General features: G+C 39.3%; 1 protein-coding gene across 1 annotated transcript in view; it reads left to right on the forward strand.

Annotated features, from left to right (window-relative positions):
- The window catches only part of OSBPL11 (oxysterol binding protein like 11), an 88,262-nt gene that overhangs the window by 72,039 nt on the left and 2,834 nt on the right, over positions 1-13,389 (forward strand). The window contains exons 11-12 of the mRNA XM_064362120.1: positions 2,915-3,097; positions 11,082-11,235. Of these exons, the coding sequence (XP_064218190.1) occupies positions 2,915-3,097; positions 11,082-11,235 (337 nt within the window). The remainder of the gene's footprint in view (positions 1-2,914; positions 3,098-11,081; positions 11,236-13,389) is intronic.

Raw genomic sequence — 13,389 nt, forward strand, 5'->3', positions numbered from 1 at the left:
TACTGTTTATCAGACACTTTGCTAAGTGCTAACTGGGGATGTAGAGATGAGACCCATTCCATGCCTATTATAGAGCTTACAGACCGGGGGAGGGGCAAGGATGGCAAACCAATAATAACATTACTGTGTGATCAGTTCCCTGAGGACATACAATGTAAGTAAAGAGCTCAGGCCATTAGTGACACCTGTTTTTGTACATTAAATTTTACTGGAACACAGCCATGCCCATTCATGTACTTGTTTCTGTCTGCTTTCGTGCTGCAGTGAGAAAGTCAAGTAGTTTTAACAGACTGTCTGGCCTGAGAATCCTAAGATATTTACTTTCTGGTCCTTTATAGAAGAAGTGTACTGGTCACCTTAGACTGTTGTAAAGAATTGTTATAAGCAAAGTGATGAGGCCTTCTTCCTCCTTGTACTCCTTTGCAAGCTTCTCATGGCCTGCCTGTAGTGTATGTAATTCCTGTCGCCTGCCCCACTTCACTTCGTGCTGTTTTTGCTGTGTAGCTGCTGCAAACAATACGAACCCTGTATAACTCAGCAGTCATGAACAGGGCCCTAAGATTGTCCACTGGAAAGCTTTATGGGAGATAAAAATAACTTGAGAGATGTGCTGTGGCAGTAAAAGAAAGATCAAGTAAGGAACTGATTATCTTAGGATATAGTTCTGGGTATATGTGGATGGGAAATGGACTAAATAAATGTTCAGTGTCGCTTCCTCATATCCTGTTTGGTAGAGATAAATTTTCAAGGAAGGAAAGGATGTTGGCAAGTGGGATCAGAGAGGAAGCATGCAATGACTTCACAAGAAACATTCACACTGGCAAGAGACCCTTAGCTGGGCAATTATTTAAATGTGTATTATACTTTGAGGCATAACCCAGAGTAGTTCCCTCCATGGCTCTAATCAAGCTGACCAATAGTCATGGTGTTCTTTGTGTCCAGTGAGCTACAACTACTCTTTTTTTTTTTTTTTTTTTTTTTTTTTGAGACAGAGTCTTCCTCTGTCACCCAGGCTGGAGTGCAGTGGTGCAGTCCTGGTTCACTGCAACCTTTGCCTCCCGGGTTCAAGCAATTCTTGTGCCTCAACCTCCTAAGTAGCTGAGATTACAGGCTGTCCCACCATGCCCAGCTAATTTTTTTGTATTTTTAGTATATAAAATTACTCTTTTTTTTTTTTTTTGAGATGGAGTTTCGCTCTTGTTACCCAGGCTAGAGTGTAATGGCGTGATCTTGGCTCACCGCAACCTCCGCCTCCTGGATTCAGGCAATTCTCCTGCCTCAGCCTCCTGAGTAGCTGGGATTACAGGCACGCGCCACTATGCCCAGCTAATTTTTTGTATTTTTAGTAGAGACGGGGTTTCACCATGTTGACCAGGATGGTCTCGATCTCTTGACCTCGTGATCCACCCACCTCAGCCTCCCAAAGTGGTGGGATTACAGGCTTGAGCCACCGCGCCCAGCCCATAAAATTACTCTTAACTCTTAATTTTGAATGTTTGATTTGCTCTGATACTCCAGAGATCTGGCTTATAAATAATTTGGTTACTGGGCTCCTTACACCTCTCTGTTGAACTGAGTTTACAGACCTTTACTGCAAAAGCTGAAACTGTGGACTCCCTGAATTCTACTTTGTCCTTCTTGGTCCCTTAGCTTATGCCAGACAGATGCTACTTGGGATTCCTGAACTGTCACTTGAACCTCTAGGCTTCGGTCTTTTGGATTTTTTTTAAATCTAGATAAGCCATATTCTCTGGCACACTGATTCGACCCTAACATTTGCCTATCATTCCCTAAGTTCTGAACCTCTATCTAATCTGACCCTGTTGTTATCTGTGTCCTATAGTGAACATAAAATACTTCACTAAAAATAATTACAGGCCAGGCGCGGTGGCTCACACCTGTAATCCCAACACTTTGGAAGGCTGAGGCAGACAGATCATGTGAGGTCAGCAGTTTAAGACCAGCCTGGCCAACATAGTGAAACCCCATCTCTACTAAAAATACAAAAATTAGCTGGGCAGGATGATGCACACCTGTAATCCCAGCTACTCCAGCTACTTGGGAGGCTGACACAGGAGAATCACTTTAACCTGGAAGGTGGAGGTTACAGTGAGCCAAGATCACACCACTGCACTCCAGCCTGTAATAATAATAATTACAAAATAATAAAAATAATAAATACAAATATAATAATAATAATTACACCCGTTCCTATTCCTAGCCTGTTCCTATTCATGTATTTGTGCTGCATCAATACAGCTATCTGTTGACTTAAACAGCCATATATATGGCTATTTTATATATATGGCTATGGTGACTCTTGATTAAACTTCAATAGCAGTAGTGTTTAAGGTCTCTCTGAGTTCTATGGTGATAATGATAGCTTTTATATACCAGTGCTCTTTTAATTGTTCTCTTTTAGCAAGATGATTTTTAATATTTTAATGTATTCTTTTATATTTTTCTATCTCTTATTGTTTTGTGTGGTTTCTAAATTTAAAATTAGGCTTATATAGTTTAAACAGGATTGATGTATCCAGAACTTCAAGTGTAGGAATGCCAAATATTTCAATAAATAGAATTAACTAGAGAAAAGAAGTTAAATAGATTGTAATGTTGTAACATTTTTTAGACCATAATAAAGAAACTATTGATATTTTTCATATTTCTATTTAATTTAGTTTTGTTTGTAGCTCCTGGCATTTTTTCTAAAGATTAAAATTGATGTTTGAACAAATTATGAAGGAAGCTGTCATAGGACATACAAATAATCTAACTTTAGCACTGACATATCGAAGTGAGGTATATAGCTAATTTCAACAGGATCCACAGGGTATGTTCTTGAGTTTCAGATCTAAGAAGCAAACATGATATCACTTATTAGATCATATCTTTCTTTTCTCTCTGCTTCTAGGGTTACAGCTGAAGTAAAGCACAACATCACCAACACTGTGGTATGCAGAGTGCAAGGGGAATGGAATAGTGTTCTCGAGTTTACCTATAGCAATGGAGAGACAAAGTATGTGGACTTGACTAAATTGGCAGTGACGAAGAAAAGAGTGAGACCTGTGGAGAAGCAGGATCCGTTTGAATCCAGGTATGTCATCCTTGCATCCAGCCAGGAAAGAGTCAGAAGCTCTGAATCTTAATCTAAGCCTTTTCACTAACTGTTGACCTTGGGCAAATCACATCACCAGTTTGCATCAGCTTCGTAAATCGAAAGCGTTAGTCTTGTCTGATGTTAAACACCTTGCCAGCTGTGAGATTATATGATATACAGTCACATTTTAGTAAAAGCCAAACATTGTAAATGGAGCAAAAATATTAAAAATATTTACTGTCAAAGAATGACTGTCTATATCATAAAAACTTTATCATAAAAAAATTTGTAAAATTATTAACAAAAAGGCAGACACCCCAATACAAAAAATGGGCAAAGGATGTAAAGAGGTAGTGCATGAATACAGGAACGTCTGGTCAGCCAAGGAAGTGAAAAATTGTTTGGGTAATCAGAATTCAAAGGTACAAATTAAACAATAAGACAAATTAGGTTTTAAAATAATACCTCTTTGGGGAAAAGGTGTGAGCAAATGGGCATTTTCATACTGCTGATTAGATATTAAACCAGTATAATCTTCAGAGAGAGTATTTTGGTAGTATGTGTCATAGGCCTTAAAAAATAAAGTGGATCTATATGTGTTAATAAAGTATAGCTTCCAAAATGTGTTGACAGTGGTTGCTTCTGGAAAAGAGTTCTGGGATCTGGAATAGGAAAGAGACTTAATTTTTACAAGATTCCTCTTTGTACTGTTTAAATTTTATATCATGAGGGATTATTACTCTTATCAATTAAAAATAGAAAAAAAAAAGGGAATACAGGGAACCACTAAACATCTTACATTAAGATCACGTAAATAGAACCAAACAATTTTTAACTAGGTGTGAAAGGGATTAAATGTCCACATTCAAACATTCAGAGTGGTTAAAAAAATACAGCAATAATGAATTTTTAAAGAATTCTTTCAGGGATTTATCCTAAGGAGAAGGTCTCAAAGTTTGCTTTACAGACCCCCATTACAGATCTGCATTACAGATGCCCCCATTTTCAGGGCATCTGCAAGTTCACAATTTTTTTGTAATAATACTAAGATGTTATTTGCCATTCTCTGTGGGCTCTTATGATGGTGTAAAAGGAATGCTATGTGTAGCACTGGTGGACCTTAAGACTAATCTAGGCAATGGCACCAAACGTCACAGGCAGTCATTATGTTCTTCACTGCCCTGTACTCTCATACTCATGCCACTTTCTCTTAAGACGTCCTTGAAAAAGCAATAGAAATTATTAGTTTTATTAAATCTGGACCACTGAGTACATGTTTTTGTTTGTTTGTTTTGAGACAGGGTCTCACCCTGTCGCCCAGGCTGGAGTGTGGTGGCACGATCTCAGCTCACTGCAACCTCCACCTCCTGGGTTCAAGTGATCCTCCTGCCTCAGCCTTCTGAGTAGCTGGGACTGCAGGCATCAACCACATGCCTGGCTAATTTTTTGTATTTTTGGTAGAGACAGGGTTTCACCATGTTGGCCAGGCTGGTCATGAACTCCTGACCTCAAGTGATCCTCCTGCTTCAGCCTCCCAAAGTGCTGGGATTACAGGCGTGAACTACCATGCCTGGCTGAGTACATCTTATTAGTATTCTGTATGACAAATTGGAGTATATGTAAGCATTTGTGCTGGCTACTGAAGAAATACAGTGTTTATCTGGAGGAAGAGCACTTGTATAATTATTTGATTCACAAGCAGAACTAATCACTTTGTTCATGAAATACCATGTTTACTTAAAAGAATGACTGACAGACAAACTATGGTTATTCTAATTTCAAAATTGAGTAGAGTAGGTATTTTACTTGTAAATGAAAGACCTGAACGTGATACTTCAAGAAAAACAATTGACATTATTTGTTACTAATAATAAGATTTGAGCTTTGAGGCAAAAGTAGAATTTTAGAAAATGTTATCTGCCACCATGAACTTGAAAGCTTCCCAATTAGAGTCATCTGGTGAACTTGGTGGTGATATTATTGAATGTGATTTTTAAAAATATTAGACAATGAAATATGTCAACATCTGAAAGATCTGCATAACTCATTGAACCAGTATTTTGCAAATGACCGATGCATGATATTATAGAATCATGCATGGATAAATGAACCATTCAAGGTGCACATTAGATACGTGGATTTCCATATAAATTATTTGAAAAAATAATTGACATTCTTAATTTTCCACATTGTAATTAGCCTTTTTAAAATTACCACTTGTTGAGTTTCAATACATTATGAAACAATTGAATTATTTGAAAACTTTGTTAAAATATTCTTCTCTTTTCAAACTATCTGTATTAGGCCAGATTTTTCTTTTCTTTTCTTTTCTTTTCTTTTCTTTTTTTTTTGAGACGGAATCTCACATTGTCACCCAGGTTGGAGTACAGTGGCACAATCTTGGTTCACTGCAACCTCTGCCTCTTGGGCTCAAGCGATTCTCGTGCCTCAGCCTCCCAAGTAGCTGGGATTACAGGTGTGCACCACCACACCCAGCTGATTTTTTAAAAATTTTTAGTAGAAATGGGGTTTCTCCATGTTGATCAGGCTGGTCTCGAACTCCTGACCTTAGGTTATCTGCCCACCTTGGCCTCCCAAAGTGCTGGGATTACAGGTGTGCTCGAGCCACCATGCCCAGCCCAGATTTTTCTTATATATGCTTTAACTGAAACAATATATCACAGCAGATTGAATGTATGGGCAGATAAAGAGATGCCTCTGGGCCAGATGTGGTAGCCCATGCCTGTAATCACAGCATGTTGGGAGCCCAAGGAGGGTGTGTCACTTGAGGTCAGGAGTTCAAGAGTAGCCTGGCCAACTTGGTGAAGCCCTGTCTCTACTAAAAAATACAAAAATCAGCCAGGCATCTCTACTAAAAATACAAAAATCAACCGGGCATGGTGCCACACGCTTATAGTCCCAGCTACTCGTAAGAGGTTGAGGCACAAGAATCGCTTGAACCCAAGAGCTGGAGGTTGCAGTGAGCCACGATTGCACCACTATACTCCAGCCTGGGTGACAGAGCAAGACTCTGTCTCAAAAAAAAAAAAAAAAAGAGAGAGAAGACATGCTTCTGAATTTTATTTGCTAAAATTTTGTAATGAATTTTATAGTTTCTATATACATGAGGGATATTGCCCAGTTCTTTTCTTTAGGGAAAATTTTGAATTACAAATTACATGTTTAATATATAGGGCCATTAAGGTTTTCTATTTCTTTCTTTCTTTTTTTTTTTGAGACGGAGTTTTGCTCTTGTTACCCAGGCTGGAGTGCAATGGCGCGATCTTGGCTCACCGCAACCTCCGCCTCCTGGGTTCAGGCAATTCTCCTGCCTCAGCCTCCTGAGCTGCTGGGATTACAGGCACGCGCCACCATGCCCAGCTAATTTTTTGTATTTTTAGTAGAGACGGGGTTTCACCATGTTGACCAGGATGGTCTTGATATCTTGACCTCGTGATCCACCCGCCTCGGCCTCCCAAAGTGCTGGGATTACAGGCGTGAGCCACTGTGCCCAGCCAAGGTTTTCTATTTCTTCAATGAGCTTTGGTAGTTTGTGTCCTTTAAGGAATTGGTTCATTTCAGCTAATTTGTCACATTTATTGTCATGTAGTTCCTAATAATATCTTTTTTTAAAATCTGTGTAGGATCTGTAGTAATATTCCCATGCGTATTCCTTATATTTGTAATGCCTTTTTTTCTAATCAGTGTGACTAAAGGTTTATTAATTTTACTAAAAGAACCAGATTTTGGCTTCACTGATTTAGTCTGTTTTTGTTTTCTTTCTCATTGAAATTTGCTCTTTTATAAAATTTCCTTTTTTTCCACTTACATTGTAAATCACTTACTGTTCTTTTTTCTAATTTCTTACAATGGAAGCTTAAGTCAGGAGTCAGCAAACTTTTTCTGTAAAAGTCCAGACAATAAATATTTTAGCCTTAGTGGACCAGATAGTCTCTGCCACAGCTACTTAACTCTGCCATTGTAACATGAAACATCCATAGACAGTAAGTCAATGGTTAGACATTGTTACGTTGCAATAAAAATTTATTTATAAAAATGAGCAGTGGCCATAGTTTGATCCCTGGTTTAAGTCATTGATTTTTCTTCTTTCCTAAATGTTTAATGCTATAAATTTTCCTCTAAGGACTGCTCTATTTCTATCCAATGACTTTTTATGTGTTTTCTTTTCAAAATATTTTCTGATTTCCTTTGTGGGTTTTTTTTTTTTTTAACTCATGAACTTATTTACTAATGTGTTGATAATTTCTAAATGTTTAGAGATTTTCCAGTTATCTTTCCATTATTTTTTTCTAACTTAGTTTCATTTTGGTCAAAGAATATACTTTGTATGATTTTAATTTAAATTTATTTAGATTTGTTTAATGATTCTGAGTATGTTCTATGATTCTGAATATGTTCTGTCTTGGTAAATGTTTCCCCCTTTTTTTTTTTTGAGACAAAGTAGTGTCTCACTACCCAGGCTGGAGGGAGGGCGGTGGTGCAATCTTGGCTCACTGCAACCTCCGCCACCCTGGTTCAAGCGATTCTCATGCCTCAGCCTCTTGAGTAGCTGAGACTACACCTGGCTAATTTTTTGGCATTTTTAGTAGAGATGGGGTTTCACCATGCTGGCCATGTTGGTTAAACTCCTGGCCTCAAGTGATCCACCCACTTCAGCCTCCCAAAGTGCTACAATTATTTGTGAGCCACTGCACCTGGCCTTGGTAAATGTTTAATGTGTACTTGACACAAATATGTATTCTTGAGCCCAGGAGTTTGAGACCAGCCTGGGTAACATGGTGAAACTTCGTCTCCACAAAAAATATAAAAATTAGCTGGATGTGGTAACATGTGTCCATAATCCCAGCTACTCAGGAGGCTGAGGTGAGTGTGTTCTATAAATATCAGGCCAAATGAGTTGACAGTATTTTTCTAGTCTTCTGTAGTCTTACAGATTTTCTGTGTATTTATTCTATCAGTTAAGTTTAGTTATTGAGATTGGTTATTAAAATTACCAATTACAATTGAATATTTCGCTTTGTAGTTCTGTAAGTTCTTCATTTTATTAGAAGTTCTGTTGTTAGGGCAGGTATTTATATTTAGGATTTTTTTTATGTTTTTGTTTTAATGTCTTTTATTTATGGAGAGTTCATATAAATTCATTTTTATATTTGAGCCATCTCATATTTTTTTAAAGTAAACTTGATATTTTATTTTCAGAAATGTGTTAGGAAACCTTTTGGAGCCATTTAGATACATCTGTAGCCTTAAGTCTTTAAATTATAAGACTTTTGTAATAGTAGAGTTATGTCTTCTGGATGTTTTGGGTTTTTTTTTTTTTTTTTTTCTAGATAGAGTCTCTGTTGCCCAAGCTAGCATGCCGTGGTGAATTCTTGGTTCACTGCAGCTTTCAGGCTAAAGCAGTCTTCCCACCTCAGCCTCCCAAGTAGCTGGGACTCTAGGCATGTGCCACTAGACCCAGCTAATTTGTATATTTTTTTGTAGAGACAGAGTTTCACCATGTTACCTAGGCTGGTCTGAAACTCCTGGGCTCAAGCAATCCGCCTACCTTGGCCTCCCAAAGTGCTGGTATTACAGGGGTGAGCTACTGTGCCCAGCCCTTATGAGGTATTGACCCTTAATCATTATGAAATGTTTCTCTTTATCCCTGGTAGTAGTCCTTGTTTGAATTCTACTTTGATATTAAAATTGCCTCTTTAAGAAAACTTGAGGGCAAGGTGGCTCATGCCTGTAATCCTAGCACTTTGTGAAGCTGACGCAAGCAGATTGCTTGAGCCCAGGAGTTCAAGACCAATTTGGGCAATGTGGCAAAACCCTTTCCCTACAAAAACTACAAAAATTAGTCAGGCATGGTGGTGGGCACCTGTAGTCCTACCTACTCAGAAGGCTGAGGTGGGAGGATCACCTGAGGCTGGAAGTCAAGTCTTCAATGAGCCATGAGTATGCCATTGCATTCCAGCCTGGGTGACAGAGTCAAGACCCTGTATCAAAAAAAAAAAAAGGAAACTTGGCCAAGTATAGTGGATCATGCCTGTAATCCCAGCACTTTGGGAGACCAGGGCAGAAAGATCACTGGAACTGGAAATTTAAGACCAGCCTGGGTAACATAGTGACACCCCCATCTCTATTGAAAAAAACCAAAACAAAACTTTATCCGAGTATATTTTATATATCATAAAATTCACCTGTTTCAGGTGTACCATTCAAAGATTTTTAGTAACTCTCTGGCTGGGCTTGGTGGCTCATGCCTGTAATGCCAGCACTTTGGGAGGCTGAGGTGGGCGGATCACTTGAGGTCAGGAGTTCAAGACCAGCCTGGCCAACATGGCAAAACCCTGTCTCTACTCAAAATACAAAACTTACGCGGGTGTGGTGGCACATGCCTGTAGTCCCAGCTACTCTGGAAACTAAGGCGGAAGAATTGCTTGAGCCCAGAAGGCAGAGGTTGCAGTGAGCTGAGATGGCACCACTAAGCACTCCAGCCTGGGTGACAGTGAGACCCTGTCTCAAAAAAAAAAAAAAAAAAGATTTCTAGTAACTTTCTTGAGGAGTACAATCATTACCATAAATCAGTTTTAGAATCTTTTTATCCTACCGTAAGATCCCTCATGTTCATTTACAGTTAATCCCCATTACCCTCCAGCCCAGAGAACCACTAACTTACTTTCTGTCTCTATAAATTTGCCTTTTCTGGATATTTCATATAAATCATAAAATATGTGATCTTTTATTCCTGGCTTCTTTCCTTAGTATAACATTTTTGAGGTTCATCCATTAAGTTTGTTTTTTGTTTTTTTTTTTTTGAGATGGAGTCTCGCTCTCTCACTAGGCTGGAGTGCAGTGGCATGATCTCGGCTCACTGCAACCTCTGCCTCAGCCTCCTGAGTAGCTGGGACTACAGGTGTGTGCCACCACACCCAGCTAGTTTTTGTATTTTTAGTAGAGATGGGGTTTTACCATGTTGGCCAGGATGGTCTCTATCTTTTGACGTGATCTGCCTACCTTGGCCTCCCAAAATGCTGGGATTACAGGTGTGAGCCACTGCGCCCGGCCCCATGAAGTATTAATTGCATGTATCACTGGTTCATTGCTTTTTATTGCTGAATAGTATTGCACTGTATAGATATATCACATTTTCCCTATCCATTCACCAGTTGGTGGACATTTCCAGTTTGGGACTGTGATGAATAATACTGCTGTGAACATTCTCCTACAAATCTTTGTGTGGATATTTATTTTCATTTTTCTTGGGTAAATACCTAGGAGTGGAATTGCTGGGTTGTATGGTAGTTTTATGTTTAACAAATTTGCATCTTTTTACACATGTATATCCAGTTTTCCCAGCACCATTTGTTCAACAAACAGTTCTTTCCCTAAAGAATTGTTGTGGCAGTTTTTTTTTTTTTTTTTTTTTTTTTGCTTGAGATCTGTTAAGTTTCCCTCTACTTGTGTGTGGCCTAGAAACTCTCTGGGCAGTGAGTTAGAGCACTCAGAGGATTCCCCTGATTTGTTTCCTTTCTCAAGGATCACTGTCCTGCACTGTCTTTTGTCACTGCTCATTATCTGAAAACCACTATTTTATTATATGTTGCCTGGTTTCCTGGTTGATGAAGGCAGGAAAATAAATGTGTTCCCCATTATTTCATCATGTCCAGAAGCACAGTTGGTCTTGCTTACATTTCAGCTTTGAAAATTTACTTCTCCTTTTACTTGTTAATTTCTAAGTTTTCTAAAAACAAAAATCCTTCTTTTATAACTTGGAAAAATACAATTTTTTTAAAATTAAAAAGCAGAAGCAGCAGCATCCTGGACATAACCATGGGCAGCATAGTATCATTGTTCCTAGAATTCATAAGCTCGAAATTGTAGTTATAAAATTACTGTAATTTTGAGGGTATTGATTCTGTTTAATTATCGCTTTTAAAGAATGTTTGTAAAATATGTGGTTTTTGGATTACAGGCGATTGTGGAAAAATGTGACAGACTCTCTGAGGGAGTCTGAAATTGATAAGGCCACAGAGCATAAGCGTACCCTGGAAGAACGTCAGAGGACTGAAGAAAGGCATCGTACTGAAACAGGCACGCCTTGGAAAACCAAATACTTTATTAAAGAGGTATGCTGTACATGTGTTCAAGATAAAACATATCTACTTGGTGAGAACTTTGGCTTACTAGGCTTTGTTGAATTGCTATCACTTATACATCTTTATTTTTAAAAATAGTACAACTATATATAAATACCAACTGTTTTTGAGACCAGCCTGGGTGATCTGTCCCAAAAAAAGAGCCGGGAGCGGTGGCTCACGCCTATAATCCTAGCACTTTGGGAGCCTGAGTTGGGTGGATCACTTGAGGTCAGGAGTTCAAGACCAGCCTAACCAACATGAAAAACCCCATCTCTATTAAAAATATGAAAAATTAGCCAGGTGTGGTGGCACGCGCCTGTAATCCCAGCTACTCGGGAGGCTGAGCAGGAGAATGGCTTGAACCTGCTCAGCCATTCTGAGCAGGTTGCGGTGAGCTGAGATCGTGCCATTGCACTCCCGCCTGGGCAATAAGAGTGAAACTCCAACTCAAAAAAAAGAAAAGGTTTGGGGGTGGGGGCAGATAAAAGACACCATGAGCAGATTCTAAGAAAGAAGAGTTTCTAAGCAAGAACATCTGTATATCATTAAAATGAGCTCTGGGGCCAATCGTGGTGTTGTGGGTCTATAGTCCCAGCTGCTCAGGAGCCTGAGGCAGGAGGATCACTTGAGCTCAGGAGTTTGAGGCTCCAGTGAGCTATGACTATACCACTGCATTCTGGCTTGGGAAACATAGAAAGACCCTATCTCTTTTTTTTAAAAAAAAAAAAAAAAAAAAGAGCTCTGGAAGCTGAGAGTAGAGAGCTATATCTGTAAAAGATACAACCAGTGAGATTTTACAGGATGGATACCCTGATTCTTGCTGCTGACATGACATGTAAGCTTTCTCCTTTTTTTTCTTTTTCAGACAGAGTCTGGCTTTGTCACCTAGGCAGGAATGCAAGGGTGCAATCTTTGCTCACTGCAACCTCCGCCTCCCAGGTTCAAGTGATTCTCCTGCCTCAGCCTCCCAAGTAGCTGGGATTACAGGCGCATGCCACCACACCTGCTAATTTTTGTATTTTTAGTAGAGGTGGGGTTTCACCATGTTGGCCAGGCTGGTCTCAAACTCCTGACCTCAGGTGATCCACTCACCTGGGCCTCCCAAAGTGCTAGGATTATAGGTGTGAGCCACTGCACCTGGCCAGCTTTCTACTTTTCATTTATTCCTTATGTGACAGACAGTAAGCATCTACCTCTTAATCTTTGTTTCACACTTTGTGATGTTGGACAGATAGATGCAGAAAACTGTAGCAAGATATGGCTATTCCGTTAAAATAGTGAATTTCTGGATGGTCTTGAGTAACTGCCTGATGGAACAGTAGATTGGAGATGTGGACTCAGATTTGGGCTCATTTGGGTGGGGCATGGTGTCTTCGGCCTATAATCAATCCCAGCTACTCAGGAGGCCAAGGCAGGAGGATCACTTGAAGCCCAGAGCAGACTGGGCAACATAGCAAGAACTCATCTCTAAAAAAATAAATATAATAAAAGTATTTGGGCCCATTTGGGTGATAAGATGTAAGCACGGTTTTCTAAGTGGTATGCCAGGGCACAGTGGTGCAGCAGATGCTTTAGAGTGGTCATGGTATTAGCACCTAATGGTTGCTATTGTGAAAGAGGAATTATTCTGCACAAAGTAACTTTATTCAGTACTGTTGGAATAGGTGAGAGAGATCAAACTCAATTCTGAATATAGCAGTAACAAATGGGGATTTATAGCCCACCAGCAGGGTGTGGGAGTAGGTGAAAAATTACTAAGAGGAGCTTAGTTAGGTATTAAGGGTTGGGTGAGAAGAGCTTGATTAAATATCAGGGCTGTGACATTCTCAATAAACTGGGTTTATCAGGATTCTTTGCTAAAACTGGGCTCAGCAGGCCAAGGACAAGGCCTACTTAGTCAAAGGAGCCTGACTAGTTTTGGAGAAAGTCTTTGTCACAGTGAGCCAAATAATTGCCAGCCTTAAATCATTTTTCAATCAAGGTAAATATATTTTCTTAAAGTTGTTTAATAACAGTAAATTGAAGTTGAAGGAGACGTAGGACTTAAGGACAGAGGTTCAAATCTGACCTATTTTGCCTAGTCTCGTAAACACTGAACTCCAATCTTCACTACCTTGGTCTTAACTCTGCGAAGTTCCCACT

The sequence above is a fragment of the Aotus nancymaae genome, unplaced genomic scaffold (genome assembly GCF_030222135.1).
Source record: "Aotus nancymaae isolate 86718 unplaced genomic scaffold, 86718_ANA_hifiasm-v0.15.2.pri h1tg000046l, whole genome shotgun sequence".
Lineage (NCBI taxonomy): Eukaryota > Metazoa > Chordata > Mammalia > Primates > Aotidae > Aotus > Aotus nancymaae.